The sequence below is a fragment of the Manis javanica genome, chromosome 5 (genome assembly GCF_040802235.1).
Source record: "Manis javanica isolate MJ-LG chromosome 5, MJ_LKY, whole genome shotgun sequence".
In the NCBI taxonomy this organism is placed as follows: domain Eukaryota; kingdom Metazoa; phylum Chordata; class Mammalia; order Pholidota; family Manidae; genus Manis; species Manis javanica.
Window position 1 is genome coordinate 86,179,869 of NC_133160.1, and position 26,904 is coordinate 86,206,772.

At 37.7% G+C, this 26,904-nt stretch overlaps 1 protein-coding gene across 1 annotated transcript in view; it reads right to left on the bottom strand.

The window, feature by feature from the left end:
- ARHGEF38 (Rho guanine nucleotide exchange factor 38) overlaps nt 1-26,904 on the bottom strand; it is a 129,230-nt gene that overhangs the window by 8,101 nt on the left and 94,225 nt on the right. The window contains exons 8-13 of the mRNA XM_017666313.3: nt 23,146-23,250; nt 21,282-21,404; nt 11,977-12,288; nt 4,639-4,782; nt 3,641-3,839; nt 3,238-3,497 (exon numbers count right to left, since the gene is read on the bottom strand). Of these exons, the coding sequence (XP_017521802.3) occupies nt 3,238-3,497; nt 3,641-3,839; nt 4,639-4,782; nt 11,977-12,288; nt 21,282-21,404; nt 23,146-23,250 (1,143 nt within the window). The remainder of the gene's footprint in view (nt 1-3,237; nt 3,498-3,640; nt 3,840-4,638; nt 4,783-11,976; nt 12,289-21,281; nt 21,405-23,145; nt 23,251-26,904) is intronic.

Genomic DNA, 26,904 nt, shown 5'->3' on the forward strand with positions numbered 1-26,904 from the left:
CGTTCTTGGGGTGAAAGGGTTATACCCAACTTTGTTTCCAGGTGGCAGGTCAGCCACTAAAATCCTGTTCACTCTGAGCGAGTCTATGCAGCAAGCCGGTCTCTGCCTCTGGGCCCTTCTGTCTGCACAGCCATCCTCTGGGCCCCTCTGTCTACACAGCCATCCCACACAGCCGTCCTCTGGGCCTCTGCACAGTTGTCCTGCAAAGCCATCCTCTGGGCCTCTGTCCTCGGTGCTGCCACCACTCCAGCCTCTGCTCTGCTCTCCTGCAGCCTTGCTGCACTGCCACTGTGTCACTCCCAGAGCACTGGGCGGAGCTCTTTGTATAGTCAACATCCATGTATTGCCCACAGGTGTGCAGTGAGCTAGTCAACCAGGGCCAGGTGAGAATCCTGGCCACAGGAACTCTCATTTTATCCACACTTACCCACTAGAGCCATTCTAGAAAATGCTGGAGGCTCTTTATCCAGTAACTTTTTTATTGGGTGGGAGAATGGACAAGTAAGTTGAGCCTCTAGAGCAATGGCTTCTAACCTTTTAAAGCCTGTTGAAAGCTTTGTGCTTCTCATACTATAGTTATGCACATAAGCAGAAAACTTCCAACAGATTTGAGGGTATTCAGGAATCTTCCCAAAGACCATTCATAGACTCCTTTGATTCTTGGAGCCCAGGTTAAAAACTCAGCTTTAGTGTAAAAATCACAGAACTACTAGTCTTAAGTCAGCCTGAACTTGCCTATTTGTGACTGATTTTTAGACCCCCAATGATGCCATCTGAATATCAGGTATAGGCCAAGGCTACCCATTCACCAGTCTTTGTCCACTACAACCATCAATAACACTAGATTATAGCCCACAGTAATACCCCCTGGGCAACATGCTACTGCAATTCTGGAAGAAAGCAATAGAAGAATTGTGGCCACAGTAGGAAAGGATAGGGAAAGAAATGGTGACTTAGAGTGGCATCCCATTAAGCCAGTACAGGTTTCAGCTGATGTTACAATGAGATGTCACTTCACACCCACTAGGATGGCAATACTAAAATAGACAGACGATAGGTGAGGATGTGGAGAAACTGCAACTTGCAGCCCTCATGCATTGCTGGTGGGTATGCAAAATGGTGCAGCCACTTTGAAAAACAGTTTGGCAGTTTCTTAAAAAATTAAACATAAGTGTATCATACCAGCAAGCAATTCTACTCCTAAGATCTCTCAAAAAAATTAATTCTCACAAAGATTTATACACAAGGTATAACAACATTATTTATAATAGAAATTACCCAAAATGTCTCTCAGCTGGTGAAAGGATAAGCAAAATATGGTATATCCATAGAATGAAATACTATTAGGCAATAAAAAGCAACAAACTACATAAATATCCTACAACATAGATGAACCTCAAAAATGTTAAAGAAGCCAACTACAAAACACCACATACGATATGATTACATTGATGAGAATATACAGGAAAAGGCAAATCTAGGGAGAGAGAAAGTAAATTGGTGACTTTACTAAGTGGAAAAATGGGATGACTGCAAATGGGTACAAAGGATTTTGGGGGTGAAGGAAATGTCCTAAAATTGGATTGGGGTGATAGTTGCACAACTCCGTAAATCTATTAAAAGTCACTGAACTATACAGCTAAAATGGATGTATTTTATGGCATGTAAATAAGACCTTAATAAAGATGTTTTTAAAAAATAATTCATCATGAATTGGACAGCAATCAATTTATCATTGATGAAAGAAACCAAATAGATATTTTTGAAGAGATGTATTGCAATGTCTATCAAGACTTAATATGTATATATTATTTAATATTTATTTAATAATATTTATTTAATATTATTTAATATATATATATTTATATTCTACATATTATATATACTTATATAAGTACACACACACTCTTTGGCCCTCTAAATATTTTTAGGAATTTGCCCTACATATATACTTATATAAGTGCACAAAAATAGATGAACACAAGGATCTTGCCTGAAATATTATTTGAAACTTTTAATGATCCCAAGTATTCTAAATGCTTATTATTAAGGTAGTAGTTACATAATTATAAGATATCAACAAAAAAATAACATGCAGAATTTTTTAAGGAAGAAGGCAGATTTTTTGGTAGTGAAAAAAAATTGATTATGTAACATGATACATATGATACATGTTATCACTTGCATGAATACATGTGTTTGTATATGCAGACAGTGTTTGGAGAGATATGCTCTAATATTATCTCTGAAGAGTAGGACTGGGGGAGAAGGAAATAAAGACCTTTACTTTAAATTTATGTGTATCTTTCTACCTATTCTAACTTTTCACAATTAGCATGTAAAAAAGTTATTACTATAGTAATAATATATTAATTATTAATATATATCAATTATATATATTATATAAATATGCAATATTTATAAACAATACAAACATATACATATATTTATATATAAATAAAAATATATATATAAAATTATCCCTTATTAAAACAGATATTTAAATTAATTAATAAAAAGCCTCTAAAGGAAAAATCAAGTTAAAAAAAAGAACCAGTCAGTTGGTCACAGCTTGGAGATCAACAGTTAAATGTATTAAAAGTTTCTGAAGGAATGAAAAGGAACCCTACATTTTCATTAACTTACCATTTTGTGAAAGGATCATCCACTAGCCTTTGCACTAGTGCATTATGGAAAAGGTAGTTCTTTAAAGGTTTCAGTATATAGTATATGGCATAATACAAGAGATTAAATATAATCAATTTACCACAGCTCAATGAAGATACTGCTTTTAGAGGAACCGTGAACACTTTTCCACATGGTACTGATGGAGGCAGTCTGTTCAATACTGAACTGTTTTCCTCTGATGGGGGAGGATAAAGAGACCATCTTTGCATCCCTTCAAGCACATATACAGCAGGGTAATAATAACAGCAGCTACTATTTATTGTCTACTCTGTGCTGGGTACTCTACATATACACAACTCTCCAATCCTCACATCAACTCTGCACAGTAGGAATTACTATCCTGTTTTCCTCATTTGAGGTAGCAGGCTCAGAAAATAATATTCCTTGCAAAAAGTGCATGGAGAGTACGTGTGTCAACAGAGCTAGGTCTCCCTGATGTTGAACTGACACCCCCCCACCATGTCTCACAGTAAGAGAGAGCACTGTTGGAAGAATGTCTTTTATGATTTGGACAACCAAGCATTTTTGTATCAAGGTTCAAATTCTTACCTGATCATCTACCTCTTGAAAACTGTCAACATCAGTGCCATTTGTTTCAAACTTCCCATATGCGCCACTAAGAGACGAGCTGCTATCACTTACGCTACCCTCCGGGGTGCCTGTGACACTGTCGCTAGCTGGCCGTGAAGACACAAAGAGGCTGATGTTATCAAAATCATCATCACAGAACCTGTTCTCAGCATCCTCCTTCTGCACTTTTGCTGGATTGTAGGGTTTTAGGAAGCAGGAATACACATATCCTTTTATAACTGGTAAGAAATAAGAGGAAAGAAGAAACAAGATTATTTAGATACTCCAAACATTTGTGTTCAGAAAAGTGCACAGAGGCTCCTGGGAAAATCTCAACTTGAAAAGAGCAGGTAGTACCGTGCATCTTATGCAAAAAACTTACTTCCTGTATCAACAAGCCACCTGCTTGTACTCCCCAGTGGATCTTTCTGTTCCATCACAGCCACCAACTCCCCTTCCAGAAGATTGATGTCATATTCTTGTGTGGCATTGCACTTGCGCTTAGCTTGATAGATTTCCTCTGAACTGTATGTGGATAGAAGTTTGGAGCGGTGAATGTCAGTTTGACGTGGCACTTCTGGCTGGGAGAAGTAAGGAAAAATTTTCGTTTAGATAGATGTATAATAAAATCCTCACTGAGCTGGCAAATATTTCTTCTCTGGAGAGTTTTTAAATGTTGCATCCATACATTGATTTGGGATTTTTTTAGTGTTGTATAGGTCTGGTTGTTCTGGGAAGTATTCAACTGAATTATGCAGTGGAAAATTCTCTAGTTAGCACATGAGGGCAGTGTTGTAGAGAAGAAAGAAAATTCAACTGAGAATACAAAGGCAGAGGTTCTAATCCCTCTTGGATGGAATACTTTTTCTTTGCCATACTGTAGATGTTCCCTTGCATATTAAGCAGTTAATAAATAATATTTAATTAAGTAAAAAGACATATGCATGTCTCTTTTCCTGGGAAATAATATCAGTGAACTAGGCAGGAGTTAAGAGGCCTGGACCCCATCCCAGCCCTGACACTACTGACTTTGAGAAAGCCACTTGATCTCTGAAACATGGAATTCCTTAGCTAGAAAAATGAAAGGGTTGAACTGTGTGATTTTGCTCTATAAAATTCCACTCATTCATTCAACAGATATTTATAGAGTGCCTATCTGAAGACTGTTTTAAGAGCTTTGACTACATCATGTACAAAACAGATAAAAATCTATGGCTTTACAGAGCTCATAGTATAGTACATAGAAATAGACAAGAAATTCTATATATAATAAGTAGGTAAGTTAGAGGATACTAGAATGCTGTAAGTGATGGAAAATAATTACTATGATTTGAACAAGACAGTGATTGTCACCATTGTCATAAATCCTACTATACTCACCAGAATTTGCACAGGCTTCTTCTTTTCAAAACTAAGTTTCCTCTCAATAAAGGTGACACTGTTGTCCTTTACAAAATTCAGATTTTGAACCTCTTCTAAAACTTGATTCTGAATTTCAGAGATGCTTGAAGCCAAAAGTGGTACCTATAGATAGAAATGATACAGCATTGTTCCTGGACTACTACTTAACCATAGTAGGTATTAAATTTAGTAGAGTTGTGATAGACAGTTTTGAAAGTGTGTAGATAGCACAGTGTAAAATTAGGTCAATGTTGGGATTTCTAGATAAAAATGGTCTAAATTTGCTGTCTCCAGAAACTCCACTAAAATGATAGAAATCATTTTTTAAAGGTTCAAGCCTCAATAAAAGGAGAACCGATGAGAGAAAAACATCAATAAAAATTTGGAAGAAAAGCTCAGAAATTGATAGCATCAGTCACCTCCATATTAAGGTGGGCTAGTTGTGAAGGGGAAAGAGGCTAAAACAAGAAACACTGGTTAAGAGCCTGTGATGGTTTTAAAACAAATCAGCAAATTCTTTGACAAGCTTCCCATCAAGAGGTGACATCTATGTCCCCTCCCCTCAAAACTGGGTAGAACTTTTGGACTGTCTCAGTGAATAGGTACTGGAATGAATAGAAAAGTGGAAGTGATGCTGTCTGGTTTTCAAGATCAGACTGAAAAAAAACCACGCTGTTTCTGTGGGTTTTGCTTGGGACACTCACTCTGAGAGGCTCTAGTAGCCATGGAAGAAGTCCAGCTGCATTGTGACAACCATATGAAAAGACCATGTCCAAAGACCAGAGAGAGGGGGGAACAACTGAAGTAGCCCCCAGCTGTCTGAGTCTTCCATCATCCCATCATTAACCTCAGATACAGGCCTAAGTAAGTCTTTGAGACAATCTAGCCCCTGCTGTTATCTGACTGCAACCTCCTGAGACACTCTTAGAGTGACTGCCCTGAGCCCACGAACTCCCAGGACCATGAGAGACAATAATACTAAGTGACTATTGGTTCCTCTCACCATCTTCAGGGCTATTTGTTAAGCAGTTACAGAGGCTGAAACTATTTTTGAAGCAGTTGGATTCCCAGATTCTTTCTACATTTCAGTGAAGCTGGTGATTGCCTCTCCCCTACCTTGGCAGAGAATGAAGATTTCTTCTTTGCAAATGGTAAAACAGAAAGTCTCTAGAATGGGGACATTAGACACAAATAAGGGCAAGGGGACCCATTTTGGCAAGAGGGAACTAAATGAGTGGATGTACACTGGACCCAGAGACAGGGCCCTCTCTAGCCAGGTCTAACAGTCAACCATTACTCTGTAGTATGAAGATTTGAAGAATCATCTTTGGAGATTCTGACCAACCCAAGAGGAAAGATCTGAAGATGCTATTGTCAAGTGTTCCCAAATGATTGACAGTCAGATCACTCTATACAACAGTGAAGCTCATAGTTTTCAACTCCTACCTACATGCTCAATGTTGCCAATTATTCCTCAGTTCTCTATCTTAATCTCTTTAGTGGTGGATTATCAAGTATATCAGACATCCAATGCATGCCTCTAATATAAAAAAAATCAAAAGATGAGCCTGAAAATTAAGTTAGGAAAATACCTTAGAAAGTAGAGCAAAGTAATAGAGAAAAGATAAAGTGGGAAAAAAATAACAAAATTAGAGGAACAACACAGGAGGTTCAAAAAGAGAAAATGTAGAGAGAAAAATCATTAATGATACAGTCAAAGAAAGTTTCTGGAAGCAGAAGACCAATTTTCAAGTTGAAATTTTTCCCACCAAATACCCCAAGGCACATCATTACTAAGTTTCAAACGGCTTGGGACAATAAGAAAATTCTATAATCTTAGAATGGGACAGGATGGGGGATGTAGACACTGAGAAATGACTGGTGGTTACCACCAGGGAGGGGTTGAGGTATGTGGGTAAGAAGGGTGAGGAGGATAAAGGGGCACAGAAATTCTCAATCATAATATAATTTGGTCACCAGGATAGCAGTACAGCACAGAGAATATAGACACTGATTCTGTAACATCTTTTCTACGTTGACAGATAATAACAGCACTAGTAAGGATGAGGATTTAATAATATGGGTAACTGTTAAGCCACTGTGTTGTATATTTGAAACCAATATAAGATTGTATATCAATGATATTTCAATTAAAAGAAAAAAGAATCAGAACAGACATCAGAGTTCTCAACAAACAGGGGAAGCTAGAAGACAAACAATAGAATGCCTTCAAATTCAGGAAAGCAATTTAGAATTCTACACAGAACAAATTATCAATTAAATGAGATAGTACATAAAGACATTTTCTGATATTCAAGTGTCAAAATATTAACTTTCTAATTATCCTTTCTCAAGAAGCCTCCCAAAAATATGCCTACCCAAATAAAGGCATAAAGCAAAAAAGAAGTCAACAGGGGATAAGGAAATGTGAGATCTCACACAGAACAGAGGTGAAGGGACTCCCCAGAATGATGATGACATGTAATCCCAGGATTAGTTAGTTACCAGATAAAAAGGACGACCAGTTCAGATTGGAGGGGGTCAGAAAGCTCCGACAGATTTCTCCAAGAAACACAATGAGTAGAATACCTCATGCATCTGAATGTCTTAAGAGGTGATTTAGTCAGCAGATAAAGTTAGGGCAAATGAAAGTTAAGCTAGTGATAAAAGGAAACACAGTTATTAACTTCAGGAAAAACAAAAAATTATGCATGAAAGAAAAATTAATCATAGCACTATATGCTTGAATTCTATGCAGCATTTACTTCGTGTGCTGAGCATCTTGTGTTTGCTTCTTCGGATTCATCCTCTTTCCTTTCCATCTTGCTGTGCTCTGGGAGGCTGATCTGTGTGGAACGTATCAATGGCTTCCTTGTGCTCACCAGCTTCCAGATGGGTTTCATCAATGAGAAGCACCCATGTGAAAGCAGAGTGAGGGAGGAAAGTGAGATAAGGATATTTATTTCCTAAGTTTCCTTTCTGTGGGACTGACAGATAGCCACAGCTTCCGTCAGGTAACCCTCTCCTCTTACCTCTTTTTACACATTTCTATAACCACACCTTCCTCTTGTCCCTTCAATCATAGATGTTGTGTCTCCTTTGTTTGATGAGCCCTGGGGGAGTGCATGATTCTTAAGGTTTCCCTATGCCATACTCACATTTTTGAAAATAGTCTCTTTATTAAAAATTTTCTTCAAATGTTCAATTGAGGGTGCTATGTTTTTCTTATTGGCATCATGACTAATAAACTAGTCAAATAGTTTAAATGCTGAATATGAACTCAGCCAAATATATGATACTACTGTATTGGCAAGGAAATAGAATGTATGTGACTATATATGTTGTGGGGGCAGAGAGAGAAGAGACAGGTAAATTTTCATTTCTCATAGTGGAACAAATTATGCCTAAAATTGAAAAACAATGAAATGGCAACACAAGAGTATTATTTTTAAGAATTAAGGCAAACACCAAAAGAATAATCTAAAAGAGGATAAAGAATGGGGAAAAATGAATGAGAGACAATTTTTTCTCTTAACTGAACCTTTAAATGATGTGTACAAATAGCTAATAAAAAATAAAAATCTTTAAATCATGTGCACTCACAATTCTGATAAAAATAAAAACAGAGGTTTGGATCCCTCAAAAAATTAAATATGGAATTGCCATATGATCTAGCTTATTCTACATCTCTGTATAGATCCAAATGAATTGAAAGCAGGATGTCTAAGAGAAATGTGCATACTCATGTTCATAGAAGCATTATTCACAATTGCCATGAGGTAGAAGTAATCAAAATGTCCATTGATTGATAAACAGATAAAGAAACTGTGGTACATACATACAATGGCGTATCATCCAGGCCTAAAAAGGAAGCAATCCTATCACATGCTACAACATGGATGAACCTTGAGGATATCATGCTAAGTAAAATAAGCCAGTCACAAAAAAGGCAAATAACTGTATGATACTACTTATATGAGATATATAAAGTAGCCAAATTCATAGAAACAGAAAATAGTTATGTTGTTTGCCAGGGTGTCGGGGGAGGTGGGGAGTTGGGAACTGTTTAATGAGTACATAGTTTCAATTTTGCAAGATGAAAATGTTCTGGAGATCTGTTGCACAGTAATGTGAATATACTTAACACTACTGAACTGTACAGTTAGAGCTGTCCCTTCTAAAACTGTACAGTTAGGATGATAAATTGTACTTGTTTTACAATTAGAAATTTTTTAAAATTGTATACCTTTATTATCCTCATTTTCTTCATATGAAAAATTGAGACACAGAGATAAATTAATTTTCCCAAGGTAGTATAGTGATGAGTGGATTCAGAAAAGTCATTCTGGTGTCAGAGTCTGTTCTCCAACCACTATTCAATTCTGTCTTTCAGAAATATACAGTTAAACTAGATGTTACCATTGCAAAAATTGTGTGAAGGGTATATGGTGTCTCTGTATTACTTCTTATAACTGCGCATGAATCTATAATTATCTCAAAATAAAAAAAATTTAAATATACATTAAAAAACATATAAAATATATAATGAAATCATTTTATTGAGGATAAATTTCTCCAAAATGCTTTCTACTTTAGGGCATTAGTAATTTCTCAAAAACTAAGTATTCTTTGCTTCTGTTCTATTATGGACTATAATGTGAAAGATATTTAGATAATACAAAAGAGAAACTGAAGACATCTTTAAAAATTCTATGATTCAATGTGAGAATCAAAGACAACTAAAGGAACATATCTTTTCTTTGCAGGATTTGTTAATTCCTGCCAAACCTCAACTTTACTGTGAACTTACAAACCTGCCTTCCTCCATGACCACTTAGGACACACAAAGACTCTCTTCATAAGCCTCAGAATGAAATTATCTAAAGAAATTACAAATTGAGTGACTTCCATTGAGAAAATATTAAGAACAACAGCAAGTAACTTTTTAATAAATAGTGTTGGGGCAACTGGATAGCAATTAGGAAAAAAATTGCATCCATATTTCATATTATGAATCAGGGTAAAATCTATATAGATCAGAAATTGAGATAAAAAATAGGAAGCATAAATATACTAGAAAGAACATGGGTGAATTCATTTGGAACCTCAAAGCACAGAAGTCCTTTCTAAATATGACTCAAAATCTAGAAATCATAAAATGAAAGATTAATAAATTTGACTACATTTAAAAAAATACAAAGTTCTTCATGACAAAATAAAAATACCGCAAACAAGTCCAAATACAAATGGTAAACTGGAAAAAAAATATTCTCATTTATGTCTCAAACAAAAAGCTCATCTCCTAGTGTACATATTGCTTCAAGAAATTGAGAAAAAAAAGACCAGTAACCCAGTAGAGGAGCAAAAAGACCCGAACAGCTAACTCAGGGGAAGAGAAATAGAAATAGCTGCCAAACGTGGGAAGATTCTCAATCAATCCTACTAATAATTGGAAAATCACAAATTAAAATTACACTTGAAAGCTGTCATCATATGGGCAAAAATCCAGGGAAACCAGCTTCCTCAGATGTTGGTGGTAGGAATCCAAAATTGTACAACATTTAGTAGGGAATCTGGCCATACTGGCAAAATTACATACACATTTACCCTTTGACCCAGTGATTCCCACTTCTGGAAATCTCCCCTAAAGTTACATCTCAAATGACTGGCATTGTTTGTAATAGTTTGGAAAAGACTGAAAATAGTGCAAATATCCATCAACAGGGATGGATTAATACACAAAAGTATACATATCATGATTCCATTTATATGAAATACAAACCAGGTAAAACAGTCTGTAGTAATAATATAGATCAGAAAAATGGTTAGCTTTGAGGGACTACAGCCTGGGAGTAGTCTTGTGTGACTCTAGTGGAACTAGAAAGAGCTTATATCTAGATTTGGGTGGTGTTTACACAGATGTATATACATGTAAATATTCATTGAGGTGTATACTTCAGACTGATGCACCTTACTGTATATGTTATAATTAAATTGTAAAAGTTTAAAAATATGGGACTGATTAGAGAATCAAAACCACAATGAGATCTCACTTCATACCCATAAGGATGGCTATACTGAAAAAGACATGATGTAAGAAAATTGGAATCTTCAATCATTCCTGTTGAAAGTTTAAAATAGTGCAGCCACTTCGGAAAATAGGCTGGCAGTTTTTCAAAAGGTTAAACATAGACTTAGCATGTGTTTCACCAATTCCATTCCCAGGTACATAGTCAAGAAAAATGAAAATATGGTTCACTAACAACTTGTTAATAACAGCATTTTTCATAATAGCCAAAAAGTGGAAATAACTCAAATGTCCATCAACTGATGAATGAATAAATAAAATGTGGCACAACCATTCAATGGAATGTTATTGGTGACTTGAAAACATTATATGAAATGACAGAAGCCATTCACTAAGAATAACATATTTTTAATTCTATGTATATGAAATGGGCAAATCTGTAGAGACTGAAAGAGGATTGGTGGTTGCCTAGGGCTGGGGAGACTGGGGGGAAATGTGGAATCACTTGGTACAGAGCTTCTTTTGGGAATGATGACTATGTTCCAAAATTGATGTGGGGACAGTTGCACAACCAAACAATAGTGGGTTTATATTCACTACTGTACAGCTATGCAGTAGATGAGCATAAAGCTGTAAAAAGAATGAGGAAGCTCTCATGTACTGACATAGATGCATCCCCAGGATGTTACTAGCAAGATACAGAAAGTGCTGTAATATACTAGTTTTGTGTTGGAAAAAATATATATAGATATATATGTGTGTAGAAAAATATATTTCATTTATTTTTAATGGCATGAAGCCCTAAATGGATAGAAATAAACTAATAACAATAGGGGTGAGGTGCGGAAGGGGTGGACGGCAAACAGGAGTTTGTATGAAACTGCTTACACGTTTTTATATAGTTTAGCCTTTCAAACCACATAAATGTAACACCTGTTTATTCAACTCGCCTTAATTAAATACACATTAAAAATAAAGTGGGGACAATTAATTTTCCTCCAAATGTCCATTAAATATCAAACCAGCTGAATGGGAGCTAATTGAAGTGATGGGCAAAGAGACCAACCTATTTCTTTAAAGTTTATATTAGGTTTTAAATATCTTTCTTCCTCTTTAAGAAAATAATTATAAAATCATATCCTAATGGGAAGCTAAATGAGAGGGAGTTACTGACCCACAGGCACACTCATGTACTCGGAGTGCACACTCTGCCCAGGGCTGTTTACCACGGGCCTGGATTCTCAGAGGTCCTGTAGGCCAAGGTAGCCCGGGGCTGGGGCTGTGCTTACCGACCCCTCTGTGGCATAAAGCCGCTGTGCCATGAGCATCAGGTCTCTGAGGAGGGTGAGGAAACTGCTCAGGCAGTTGGACAGAATCTTCCGAGCGGCCTGGTTGAACACCTGGAGCTCCTCCACAAGCTGGGCATTGAGAGCCTCATATTCCTTTTTAGCCAAGTCGGACTCGTCTCCCGCTGCCCGTCTTAGGTGGCTGTTGTAGTCTAGCAGCTTGTCATAGCGTTTCTGGATGAGCTTTTGAGGCCCTGGGAATAACGACAGCAGGGCTGACAGGGGTGTCAGGATGAACCTCTGTAAGTGGGCTGCCTGCCAAAAGAGAAAAACAACCCAGTTGCAGAGGAATGATCAGTGCTGTCCATCAGCAGGTTTACAAAGGAAAACAGAAAAGAATCTAGCCAAGTTTAAGAGGATGCAAGATCATTTTGTCTAGAGAAACCTGTTCAAGGACTTCAAACAGGGACTCTAGACTCTAACATGGGACCTGAAGCATGAGCAGGAAGACCACAATGTTAAAACTTGCCAACGTAAAGACATCCCACCTTTCTCTTACAGCCAGTGGTTCTACCCTTGGGGTCATCTCCTTCAACACTTTCCCCTCCCCCTGCTTTCTTATCCCAGTGCCACTGGAGCTACTCCAGCACTCAGGGTGGGGGGGCAGTCTCCAGTCTTTGACCATTAAGACTGTGCAAATGGAGAGAGGGAGCCAAGATGGCGGCATGAGTAGAGCAGGGGAAATCGCCCAAAACCACATATATTTTTGAAAATACAACAAATACAACTATTCCTAAAAGAGAGACCAGAAGACACAGGACAACCCCAGACCACATCCACACCTGCGAGAACCCAGTGCCTCATGAAGGGGGTAAGATACAAGCCCCACCCCAGCAGGACCCAAACGCCCCTCACCCCAGCTCCCGGGGGAAGGAGAGGAGTCGGAGCGGGGAGGGACAGGCAGCCCAGGACTGCTAAACACCCAGCCCCAGCCATCTGCACCAGAGCGCAGACACAGTGCGTGTGTGGGGTCCTGGATACTAGGGAAACAGGACAGTAAGACCTGTGAGCAGGTCCCTGCAGCCGGCGCCCTGGGAACAAAGAAAAGCGAGTGCTTTTTGGAAGTCTTAAAGGGACAGGGCCCCCAAAGCTGGATGGAAGCATCCAGGGACACTTAGCCCAGTGTCTGGGAATCCTGGGGAACTCTGGGCACTCTAACCCCCTGGGCAGCAGGGAGCACAGAGGCCCCTCACGGAGATAAAAAGCTTTCCAGCCATTTCATCTCCAATGGGGCTCTGCCATATTGGAGCAGCAGCCCAAGGCAGGCCATGCCCACAGCAAAAGTGGAGCTAAACTCCATAGCAGCTGGCAAGAATCAGAAGTCCCGTCTGCACCCAGCTGCCCAGCACAAGCCGCAAGAGGTCACTGTTCTCCCAGGAGAGGAAGGCCGTAAACCAACAAGAAGGGATGTTGTCCTAGCCATCACTTATGCCAGCTCTGCAAACTATCTCTATCGCCATGAAAAGGCAGAAAAATTTGATGCTGACCAAAATCACAACCCCTGAGAAGGACATAGTCCTAACCAGTCTTCCTGAAAGAGAATTCAAAACAAAAATCATAAACATGCTGATGGAGATGCAGAGAAATATACAAGAGCTAAGGGATGAAGTCCAGAGGGAGATTACAGACATCCAGAGGGAGATTACAGAAATGAAACAATCTCTGGAAGGATTTATAAGCAGAATGGATAAGATGCAAGAGGCCATTGATGGAATAGAAACCAGAGAACAGGAACGCATAGAAGCTGATGCACAGAGAGATAAAAGGATCTCCAGGAATGAAACAAGAGAACTGTGTGACCAATCCAAAAGGAACAATATCCGCATTATAGGGGTACCAAAAGAAGAAGAGAGAGAAAAAGGGATAGAAAGTGTCTTTGAAGAAATAATTGCTGAGAACTTACCCAAACTGGGGGAGAAAATCGTTGCTCAGACTACAGAGGCACAAAGAACTCCCAACAGACTAGACCCAAAGAGGACAACACCAAGACACATAATAATTAAAATGGCAAAGATCAAGGACAAGGAGAGAGTAATAAAGGCAGCCAGAGAGAAAAAAAAAGGTCACCTACAAAGGAAAACCCATCAGGCTATCATCAGACTTCTCAACAGAACCTTACAGGCCAGAAGAGAATGGCATGATATATTCAATGCAATGAAACAGAAGGGCCTTGAACCAAGGATATTGTATCCAGCACGATTATCATTTAAATATGAAGGAAGGATTAAACAATTCCCAGACAAGATAAAGTTGAGGGAATTTGCCTCCCACAAACCACCTCTACAGGGTATTTTAGAGGGACTACTCTAGATGGGAGCACTCCTAAAAAGACCACAGAACAAAACACTCAACATATGAAGAATGGAGGAGGAGGAATAAGAAGGGAGAGAAATAAACATCAGACTGTGTATAATAGCTCAATAAGTGAGTTAAGTTAGACAGTAAGGTAGTAAAGAAGCTAACCTTGAACCTTTGGTAACCACAAATCTAAAGCCTGCAATGGCAATAAGTACATATCTTTCAATAATCACCCTAAATGTAAATGGACTGAATGCACCAATCAAAAGACACAGAGTAATAGAATGGGTCAAAAAGCAAGACCCATCTATATGCTGCTTACAAGAAACTCACCTCAAACCCAAAGACATACACAGATTAAAAGTCAAGGGATGGAAAAAGATATTTCATGCAAATAACAGAGAGAAAAAAGCACAATACTAGTATCAGAAAAAATAGACTTCAAAACAAAGAAAGTAACAAGAGATAAAGAAGGACACTACATAATGATAAAGGGCTCAGTCCAACAAGAGGATATAACCATTATAAATATGTATGCACCCAATACAGGAACACCAGCATATGTGAAACAAATACTAACAGAATTAAAGGAGGAAATAGAATGCAATGCATTCATTTTGGGAGACTTTAACACACCACTCACTCCAAAGGACAGATCCACCAGACAGAAAATAAGCAAGGACACAGAGGCACTGAACAACACACTAGAACAGATGGACCTAATAGACATCTATAGAACTCTACATCCAAAAACAACAGGATATACATTCTTCTCAAGTGCACATGGAACATTCTCCAGAATAGAAAACATACTAGGCCACAAAAAGAACCTCAGTAAATTCCAAAAGATTGAAATCCTACCAACAAACTTTTCAGACCACAAAGGTATAAAACTAGAAATAAATTGTACAAAGAAACAAAAAGGCTCACAAACACATGGAGGCTTAACAACATGCTCCTAAATAATCAATGGATCAATGACCAAATTAAAATGGAGATCCAGCAATATATGGAAACAAATGACAATAACAACACAAAGCCCCAACTTCTGTGGGACGCAGCAAAAGCAGTCTCAAGAGGAAAGTATATAGCAATCCAGGAATATTTAAAGAAGGCAGAACAATCCCAAATAAATAGTCTAATGTCACAACTATTGAAATTGGAAAAAGAAGAACAAAGGAGGCCTAAGGTCAGCAGATGGAGGGACATAATAAAGATCAAAGAAGAAATAAATAAAATTGAGAAGAATAAAACAATAGAAAAAATCAATGAAACTAAGAGCTGGTTCTTTGAGAAAATAAACAAAATAGATAAGCCTCTAGCCAGACTTATTAAGAGAAAAAGAGAGTCAACACACATCAACAGAATCAGAAATGAGAAAGAAAAAATCACGACATACCCCACAGAAATACAAAGAATTATTAGAGAATACTATGAAAACCTATATGCTAACAAGCTGGAAAACCTAGGAGAAATGGACAACTTCCTAGAAAAATATAACCTTCCAAGACTGACTCAGAAAGGAACAGAAAATCTAAACAGACCAATTACCAGCGACTAAATTGAAGCAGTAATCAAAAAACTACCCAAGAACAAAACCTCCTGGGCCAAATGGATTTACCTCGGAATTTTATGACATACAGAGAAGACATAATACCCATTCTTCTTAAAGTTTTCCAAAAAAATAGAAGAGGAGGTAATACTCCCAAACTCATTCTATGAAGCCAACATCACCCTAATACCAAAACCAGGCAAAGACCCCACCAAAAAAGAAAACTACAGACCAATATCCCTGATGAACATAGATGCAAAAATACTCAACAAAATATTAGCAAACCAAATTCAAAAATACATCAAAAGGATCATACACCATGACCAAGTGGGATTCATCCCAGGGATGCAAAGATGGTACAACATTCGAAAATCCATCAACATCATCCACCACATCAACAAAAAGAAGAACAAAAACCATATGATCATCTCCATAGATGCTGACAAAATTCAACGTTCATTCATGATAAAAACTCCAAACAAAATGGGCATAGAGGACAAGTACCTCAACATAATAAAGGCCATATATGATAAACCCAAAGCTAACATCATACTGAACAGCGAGAAGCTGAAAGCTTTTCCTCTGCGATCAGGAACAAGACAGGGATGCTCATTCTCCCCACTGTTATTCAACATAGTACTGGAGGTCCTAGCCACAGCAATTAGACAAAACAAAGAAATATAAGGAATCCAGATTGGTAAAGAAGTCAAACTATCACTATTTGCAGATGACATGATATTGTGCATAAAAAACCCTGACGACTCCTCTCCAAAACTACTAGAACTAATATCGGAATTCAGCAAAGTTGGAAGATACAAAATTAACACACAGAAATCTGTGGCTTTCCTATACACTAACAATGAACTAATAGAAAGAGAAATCAGGAAAACAATTCCATTTACAATAGCACCAAAAAGAATAAAATACCTAGGAATAAACCTAACCAAGGAAGTGAAAGACCTATACCCTGAAAACTATAAGACACTCTTAAGAGAAATTAAAGAGGACACTAATAAATGGAAACTCATCCCATGCTCCTGGCTAGGAAGAATTAATATCGTCAAAATGGCCATCCTGCCCAAAGCAATATACAGATTCAATGCAATTCCTATCAAATTACCATCAGCATTCTTCAATGAACTGGAACAAATAGTTCAAAAATTCATATGGAAACAACAAAGACCCCAAATAGCCAAAGCAATCCTGAGAAGGAAGAATAAAGTGGGGGGATCTCGCTCCCCAACTTCAAGCTCTAGTACAAAGCCACAGTAATCAAGACAATTTGGTACTGGCACAAGAACAGAGCCACAGACCAGTGGAACAGAATAGAGATGCCAGACATTAACCCAAACATATAAGGTCAATTAATATATGATAAAGGAGCCATGGACTTACAATGGGGAAATGACAGTCTCTTCAATAGATGGTGCTGGCAAAACTGGACAGCTACATGTAAGAGAATGAAACTGGATCACTGTCTAACCCCATACACAAAAGTAAATTAGAAATGGATCAAAGACCTGAATGTAAGTCATGAAACTATAAAACTCTTAGAAAAAAACATAGGCAAAAATCTCTCGAACATAAACATGAGCGACTAACATATCTCCCAGGCAAGGGAAACAAAAGCAAAAATGAACAAGTGGGACTATATCAAGCTAAAAAGCTTCTGTACAGCAAAGGACACCATCAATAGAACAAAAAGGTATCCTACAGTATGGGAGAATATATTCATAAATGACAGATCTGATAAAGGGTTGACATCCAAAATATATAAAGAGCTCACACACCTCAACAAACAAAAAGCAAATAATCCAATTAAAAAATGGGCAGAGGAGCTGAACAGACAGTTCTCCAAAGAAGAAATTCAGATGGCCAACAGACACATGAAAAGATGCTCCACATCGCTAGTCATTAGAGAAATGCAAATTAAAACCACAATGAGATATCACCTCACACCAGTAAGGATCGCCACCATCCAAAAGACAAACAACAACAAATGTTGGTGAGGTTGTGGAGAAAGGGAAACCCTCCTACACTGCTGGTGGGAATGTAAATTAGTTCAACCATTGTGGAAAGCAGTATGGAGGTTCCTCAAAAAGCTCAAAATAGAAATACCACTTGACCCGGGAATTCCATTTCTAGGAATTTACCCTAAGAATGCAGCAGCCCAGTTTGAGAAAGACAGATGCACCTCTATGGTTATTGCAGCGCTATTTACAATAGCCAAGAAATGGAAGCAACCTAAGTGTCCAGCAGCAGAGGAATGGATAAAGAAGATGAGGTACATATTATACACAATGGAATATTATTCAGCCATAAGAAGAAAACAATTCCTGCCATTTGCATCAACACAGATGGAGCTAGAGGGTATTATGCTCAGTGAAATAAACCAGGAGGAGAAAGACAAGTACCAAATGACTTCATTCATATGTGGAGTATACGAACAAAGGAAAACTGAAGGAACAAAACAGCAGCAGAATCACAGAATCATGAATGGACTAATAGTTACCAAAGGGAAAGGGACTGGGGAGGATGGGTGGGAAGAGGGGGAGGATGGGTGGGAAGGGAGGGACAAGGGTGGGGAAAAAGAAAGGGGGCATTACGATTAGCATGTATAGTGTGGGTGGGGGCACGGGGAGGGCTGTGCAACACAGAGCAGACAAGTAGTGATTTTATAGCATCTTACTATGCTGATGGACAGTGACTGTGAATGGGTATGTGGGGGGGACTTGGTGAAGCGGGGAGCCTAGTAAACATAATGTTCTTCATGTAATTGTAAATTAATGACACCAAAATAAAAAAATTAATTAAAAAAAAAAAGACTGTGCAAATGATTCACCGTATCATCCCTTCCTTTTGCAGGCAATAAAAGGGAGAGAGTGACTTAGAAAAGACTGTATCTTATTTCTCCCGTATCTACCCCAATTCCCTGGCTACCCTCGTAGCTCATTTCTGGTGGTGGAATTATATGTTCTATACAGATAGTACCTCATTATTGCAGGTATTTTGCTCCTGTGATAAAAATGACAATGGAGTTAACTGCTTCCTCTTTAAATACATTGCAGGATTAAGCTGATACTGATTCGGTATCTTAAATTGTTACTTTTTTAGGTCTGAGTCATTGAAAATAAACTCATATTAATGCCCAACCCCCATGCCAATGCCTGAATTTAATTTCTTTTATTTCTCCTTCCTCCCCTTATGATCTGAAGTGCATTAGTATCCTATGTTTTCTGACTGCCCAACTTTACCCTTCATCATATATGCTCAGGTTACATGATTATGTTGTGATAATTTGGAAGTAGGTTTCTCTTTTGTACCCCAAAAGATGTCCTAGGGAATCAGCATCTAAACATCAGTTTGTATTAATTAACTTAAACAGCCTCTGGTAACTTTGTCTGAACTCATGGGAAATCTAGAAGACAGGGGAAACCAATCTTTTATTGGCACCAGCAATAGCCTACACAGCTTAAATTCGATGTCTAGCTTATAAAATAATCAGTGTACACCTGCAGACAATTTAATGAGTCCTTTGACTAAGCAAAGAATCTCTTTACTGTTCTGGGATAAATTACTGTGTTTGTGACTTGCCTGGATTCTACAGGTAATCTTACTACAATAGAATTTCAATATATATATGTGTATATATGTGTGTATATATATATACACATATATGTATATATGTGTGTGTGTGTGTGTATATATCCTATGATCCACAGACATAAACTAATTCACTGGTGCATAGGAATTATGGTTTGAACAAATCAGAACCAGATTTTATTTTAATGTTTTGTTCTATATAAAGTGTCTAAATAAGTATCTCTCATGGTTAGATAATGACAACTGCTCTGTCTTTAAATAGATTTTTGAGTTCTTAGTAATATTTTTTAAGTCCTGTATACTTTCTTCATAAAGAACTTATTTTCGTATCAAGCTTTCTAGTAATTATTTTAATCTAGATCAATTTATCATTTTGTGGTTTTTATGCAAGGCAGGGAAGGACACCTCTATTTTTTCCATCAAATTCTGGAACATGCTTGATGAGGGACAAGCTGCATACCATGTTCTTACATGGTGCTCAATAAATATTTATCAACTTAATTAATGAATTGGAATTCAATTGAAGAGCAAATCCTTAAGGACATTTCTAAAATGTGCTCTCTATAGTTAAGCCCAGAAAAATGCATGAAGAACTAGCTGCACTTTTTCCATTTAAAGTATGTCATAAAAACTTCTTTCTCTCTCTCATCTAATCTATCATCTTAGTTCAAATGTCATCCTGGCTTTCCATTCCCCAGTGTCAGGAAAGCAAAGTACATCTCTGTATTTTTTTTCTATAGGAGAGAGTAGGGGAAGGGCTGTATCAATTCTTAGGATTCAGATATATGCATGGATATTCATTGGACATCATGACTTGAATGGTGAAGGGACATAACTGAGATGTAGAGCCTGGTAGGCCAGGAATGCTAAACACCCTCTGATATAAGGGTAAGTAAATGATTTATCTGACCCAAAATGCCAGTAATGCCAACACAAAAAAGCCACTTTCAAGTATTTTCAAGATGCTGGAATCTATTCTATCTTCTATATAACAGGTGAAATAGTGCTATGAAATAAGGTTACATGGAATACAATATATTGAATTAAATTTAATATTTAGTATTACTCACACTAATGTACCACCTGTAACTCCAGGGGAAAAATAGTTCCCAGCCTGGGGCAAATTACCTTTGAAACTGAAATCAGTCAAAGGGAGAAATAAAGTCAGAGAAACCTGTTTATTGCTTACAAGCAGTTGTCCACTTCTGCTCACCTGTGTCTCTCTTTATCTGGCTGCAAAGATCCCACCCAATCTCTCTGGTCCAGATATGCCCTTGCTCCCCAACATAGTCACCTATTGATACAGAGGTGGACTACTTCTCTCCACTCCTTGGAAATGCCTATTGATATGGAGATGCATTAAGGCCAGGTGAGAGATTCTGGAAATACTGCAATTTTACCCACACCACCCAACTATTTTCTTGGCTCAAACATGTTTTTATGATTCCCAAGCTATGTTTTATGATTCTGTATTTTACAAAACTCTTAGAAATCAAATGTTTTATCAAGTATTTTACCACAGAACCAACTTTAACTAAATGGTGATTTTAAAAGCTGCATGGACTCTGATTACCCCTAGGTCTGAGATCTTCTTAAATTTTGATTGTAGTAATAGTCTCACTAATCCACTTAAAACATTTTAATGGTAAAATAAATCTGTCTAAATCTAATTTTGACAGTAGTATTTACTTTAGTGATTGTTTTATTTCTCACCCCAGGAAAATAAATGAAAAACAGCTTTTCTTTTAACCCTGCTTTTAAAATTTGCATTTATTTGTGAATATAAATAACTTACAAAGTCATCACAGGGATTTGGAGCATTAGTTGGGGCCTCTGAAAAGCCTTTCTCCTGCTCATCTTTGTTGCATGAAATCTTCTGCAGTTCCATTACACTCTGCAGAGCTATGGGCAGGGCGTCCTGAAACCCAAGAACAGAGTCACAAAACAGGCAAAGTTCTGAAAGTCAGTACGCTTTAACATATCCCAAAGGTGTGCTTCATCCTGATAATCCTCCTCTAACACTGAGAGATAAAAGGAAAAAAAGGAAGAAAAGAAAAAGTATTTTATAAATACTCTGTGTCAGGTTCCTTGTATCAATCAATTGTAATAATTTCCTTACCCATCCCTTGCTCTGTATTACACCCTTTTATTAAGTGGAGTCCATCTTAAATTTCCTCACTGGTGCTTCTTCAGTATTTAATTCTTACAGATCCCTTATTTAAAAAAAGCACTCCACTTTGATCTATGTCTTCAGTTTTTCTTAGTGAACTTATTGTTCTCTTGAGGAGAAGATGCTTACATTTTTATTGAATCAATTAGTGGAAATAGAAGACTTTCTGTAGATGTTTCCTAGAGGTATTTACTCCTTGAAATGTCTATCAAGGACAAGGTTTCCACTGCCCTCCCGCTGTTATAATGGTTTCTGTTTTCTTTTCACAAAAGGCAGCACTTTAGGAAGAGATTAGCAAACCTGATTGTAAAATAAGGCTTTGCATCAGTTAATAAGTAAGAAAAGAATGTAGCTTGTTGGTTACAAAGCCTTGTCTCCAAATCATTGTGCCTGTCAACTCAGTCCTCTGTTGGTGCGATATTGGTGCGATATTTAAGCATTCAGACATCTGTTTCCAAAAACAGATATGCAAGAGAAAAACTGGAAAATGGGAAGAGGGCCACTATTACCTGACTTGCATGTAATTCTACTAACTTTCTATGTGTCATAGTCATGACCATTGTCAGGATGTTAAGGACACTGTATCTTTTTTTTTATGAGATACATTAGAAGAAACTTCTGATCTTTCTACTGAATAGAATCATATATTGTGCTCCTTTTGTTTTAAGTCAGTGGTTCTCAATGAGGGTAGGAAAATCTCTTGGGGGATTGGAAGTTTGTGGGGGTGTTTTGCCTTCTAGTATAGTTGTGTGGGGCCATTTACATAGCATAGCTATTATTTTGTGAGAATTTATTTTCCTTTATATTGATTTTTTTTCTACACACGTCCCTGCCTAAGTTGAATCACCTATGAATTCATTCAGCACTGTCAGAGGAGCATCACAAAGCACTGGTGATAAAAATAAATCGAGGTGCTTGGTTTGTCTTAGGATTGTGTGACTTTTCTGGTTTGGTTGCTGGGTAACCTATAGGTAAAGTTGAGACCCATATATAGGTTTTTTTGTTTTTCATAGCTTTTATTTTATGCATTTCTTGCTTTTTAACTTCACTAATTTCACTTCATGTCTCCCTATTCTTTTTTCTTTAAGTCCTACTTTTAAATTTGCAAGTGTGTTGTTTTAAGGACTGGAAAGAGTTCTGTTGCTATAATCAAACAAATAAATAGAGAAGTCTTCCACCTTCCATTAATGAACTCATCTTTATTATAGAGAAAGCATCTTGATGGTCCAGCTCCATGGGGCAATTATATAAGCAAATGCTCCACCGTCTGGTGATTCGGATTTGGGGAAGGATGGAGCAGGTAAAAGAATGAAGAACAAAACCTAAATGTTTGTATTGCCTTCCTTCAGCAGCAGTTTGCAGCCCTCAAATTCGGTACAGTGGGTGTCATCATGGAAATGAATGAACATTCACATATTTACTCTTCATGACAACCAGTGACACTGAATGCCTTCTTGTAGAAATATTGAAAACGTTGTGTCTCACCTACCTGTATGTGTTGAAGACAGAATGATATGTTCTTCACACAATGTCTCACAGTCTTTTCTAAAGATCTAAATAGCTTTTCTTCTCTATTGAAGGTATTGTCTTTCACCTAAAAAACAGATGAAGTTACCGATTTTTATAACTCAAGTGAATCTGGCATTTAAAAAAAAACACATGAACTGTATTGCCCCACCACATTACAAAAAGATCTCATTAAGATGAAAACCTTTCATGATATGTTGACTATATTAATACAGCACTTTCTGTGGACCAGGACACAACACAGCACAATTGATGCTCAATTGCAGTAGCTTAATTTGCATTCAGTTTTCACATAGCTTCACCTATGTCATGGTAGCTGTAGGATGTAACACTTTTCTCAACAGTTTTTAATGGCATATATTATTCACATACTCTTAAATAATATTACATGAGTGGGTTTACAAAATAATTAATAAAAATAAAATTAAAATTAAATAAAAATTTGATCTATTAACTGGAACTTATTGTTTTGCTGATATGACTCATCCACTTTACTTCACAGTGATTAATTAGAAAATAGTCTTAGGTTCTTGGCTGGAGAAATGGGGTAATGCTTTATCAATTCAGATTTCAAAGATGATATGTACTTTTAGCAAAAATAACCCTTCTGTTAGGAAAACTCAGCAGAGTCAAGATAGTGGTCACATGTGCTGAGGATTTTTTGTTATCTTACAAGTACCTGTTAGCATTCAGGAAAATATGCTTTTTATATGCTTGTGGCAATTTCTAGGGACCCACACTTATTATCACTACTAATGGTGAGTTTTTCTTGACAATTAAAATGTCTACAGAAGAAAATCAGAATCAGCCTCACACCTGCAAAATCTGTGTGAACGTGCAAATGTTTTGAGGAATATAGTGTGTATTCTTCAGCTTGGTAATAACCGTAGCTGCTCTTGGGCCATATATTTGTTAATTTAAGATGGCTGGCCTTCGAAATGAATGCATAGAAAATGGTGACATTTTATTTTTAAACCCCTTAATATTGTTTATCTAGAAAGCTGTTGATTAAATAGGTAGCATAGTTCTTTGTAATCCACAAAAGATTCAACACCCTCTGCCTTGGGATCTTTATGCTCTAACCCAGTTTGATGTACATAACAATATGCTGGGACAGATTTTTTTAAAGTAGTTTTCAAGGATCCATCAGCAGCTATTTCATTTTTTGTATCTTGGCTGAGACCCAGAGGATTCTAAAGTGAGAGGTTCAAGGATCACACTATGAGAAATATTGCCCAGTTCTTCTTTATAGCCAAGCCCTTCTCATGCTGCCTTATTTTGCTGGAATATGCTGCTCTTTTCTGCATTTAAAAATCCTGTTTATTGTTATTTTAAGGACTTATTCAACTGTCACTGGTTCTATGAATCCTCCCTCAAATTCCTATTCTCTCCACTGTAGAAAATTAATTGCTCCCTCTTAGGTGCTCTCACAACACTAGTTAATTATTTAAGTGATTCTTTCCACTGGTGGATTGCAAGCATTTGAGATTAAGTATTTTTGTCTTAATAATAATAATAGCTAACATTTATTAAACACTAATCATGTTCCAGACTGTGTTAAAACCTGTCTTCCATTTCTCATTTTAATTCTTATATAATCCTATGGGGTAGGTGCTACAATTAATCCCATTTTAGAGATGAAGAAAAGGAAGTCTGGGGAGGTGTGGCAGATTGTTAACGTTCCCCCGTCATCCTGCACTGATAGACCCACATCTCTAGTGTAAGTCAAAGACATAGCTGCCTTTCTAGAGACTGCGCTCCTAACCCCCTGGCAGTTGGCTCTGCCCTTGTAACTGGGTTTGGGCAAATAGGATATAAGCAAAAGTGATGTGTTTCATTTCCGAATCTTGGCTTCATAATTGTCCTTAGGACTTAAATGAAGACATGGCAGTGACCCAGCTTCAGTCAGACAGATGAAGAGAATGTGTTTGGGGAACAACACAGCACACAACTGGGGAGAATTGGGTTGCTCAAGGAGATTGTGCAGAAGAGCCTGTCTCTCACATCTGAGGATTATAAAAAAGAGAGAAGTAAATGACTATCTGACTTAAGCTACTATGTTTGGAATCTCTTTGTGACAGAAGCTTGGCCTTTGCCCTAATATAGAAAGTTAAGGAAACCTACCCAAGTTAATAGGTAGGATCAGTATTCAAACCCAAGTAGTATGAATTAACAACCTCTTTCTGAATCTCTAACACAGGGTCTGGTACATAATAGTTCAATGCATGTGTGATGAGTTGAATGGAATCTTCCTCTTGGGTAATACTTTTATGCCCTAACTCCACTAAATATTTCACTTGAGCTGCTGACAAGTGCAAAATTGATTGATTTGAGATTTATCTCTTCTGCAGTCCAGCCTATGCAGCTGATTTCTGATTAACAGTGAAATGCTTCATTGCTGACAGGACACCCTCTCAAAAGATTAAGGGGAAAATCTAATTAATATCCCTTCTAGCCACTAACTACAATTCACTTTCAGTTCACAATTGAAAATATCAGAAGCTGATGATAAATGTTAAAGAATGTAACAGCTTCTAAAAAAGCCTCCCCAGAATTAAAACCTGGCTGCTATTCCTCAGTAGAATTGTCCTGAGTCAGAAGCAACATCCCAAAGAGTAGGGGAATTGTTTGCATGACATTTACACATACATTCTTTCAAATGAATTCCCAATTCAGTTTAATTACTGTTGTCTTTAGTTGAAATGTTTTGATTTTCCTCTCTCTGATCTATGACCACCCACCATCATTCACCAAACATACTACGTCACAGTTCCACATTGAGAGCAGGGGCTGGGAGTTGCTTCCCTTATGCAGTGGTGTGAAGAAAATGGAAATTCCTATGGCCAGGATCCTCACCTGACCCTACACTACTTGATGATGTGACTGGCCTACTGCTAGGCTACTGCTCCCACACCTGTAAGCAATGTGCTATTATTGACTGAGTCACTATATAAAGAACTCTGCCCAGTGCTCTGGGTGGAGGCAGAGTCAAAGGTGGATTATGGACCTGCAGACTGCAGGAGGCTGGCTTGGTTCTAGTGCTCGACCTACCACCATGAGAATAAAGCCAGGTATAAACCCTTTACCCCAAGAATGTTCTGTTGTCATTTCTCAGTCTCACAGAATCCGTAGTGAACTTGCCTGGGGCTGAAACCCTCAGGCAAGACAAATGGACCCAGTGAGCTCCTAGAAGAATATAAAGAAGTAAGTTTCATATTGACAGAAGCCCTGTGTTCTAAGAATGTCCATACTGGCTATGGTATGGTTTTTAAAGGCAGTGCAGCCACAGGTGGAAATGAGAAGTCTTGGAAGTTTATTATACTTACAAGTCCTAGAGAGGGGATCATTGTGTGCCACACAGGAATCAATAGGTTCTGGTCAGATGATAGGAACAAGGAGAAAGTTCAGGCCAGAGCCTTTATTGAAGGTTTTTTTTTGTGGGAAAACAAGAAAACAACTAAGACAGGGTAAACAGTTTAGAACTGGCCTAGTCGAATAATTCCCTTGGGCTTTGGGCTACAGGGGTGGTCTCTGGTTTTCTGGTATGATTTAGGGCAGAGAGACACTGCTAGGTGTGTGAGTTAAAGAGGTGGGTGGGGGTAAAACAAAGGATTGGTTAGTTTCAATGACAGAAATGATCCCAGCTGAGCTCTTAGTTGTCTAAGAACAGGCTAGCTCTGGGAGGGGCATCTCTCCTCAGCCAACAATCTTTTTTAAGATG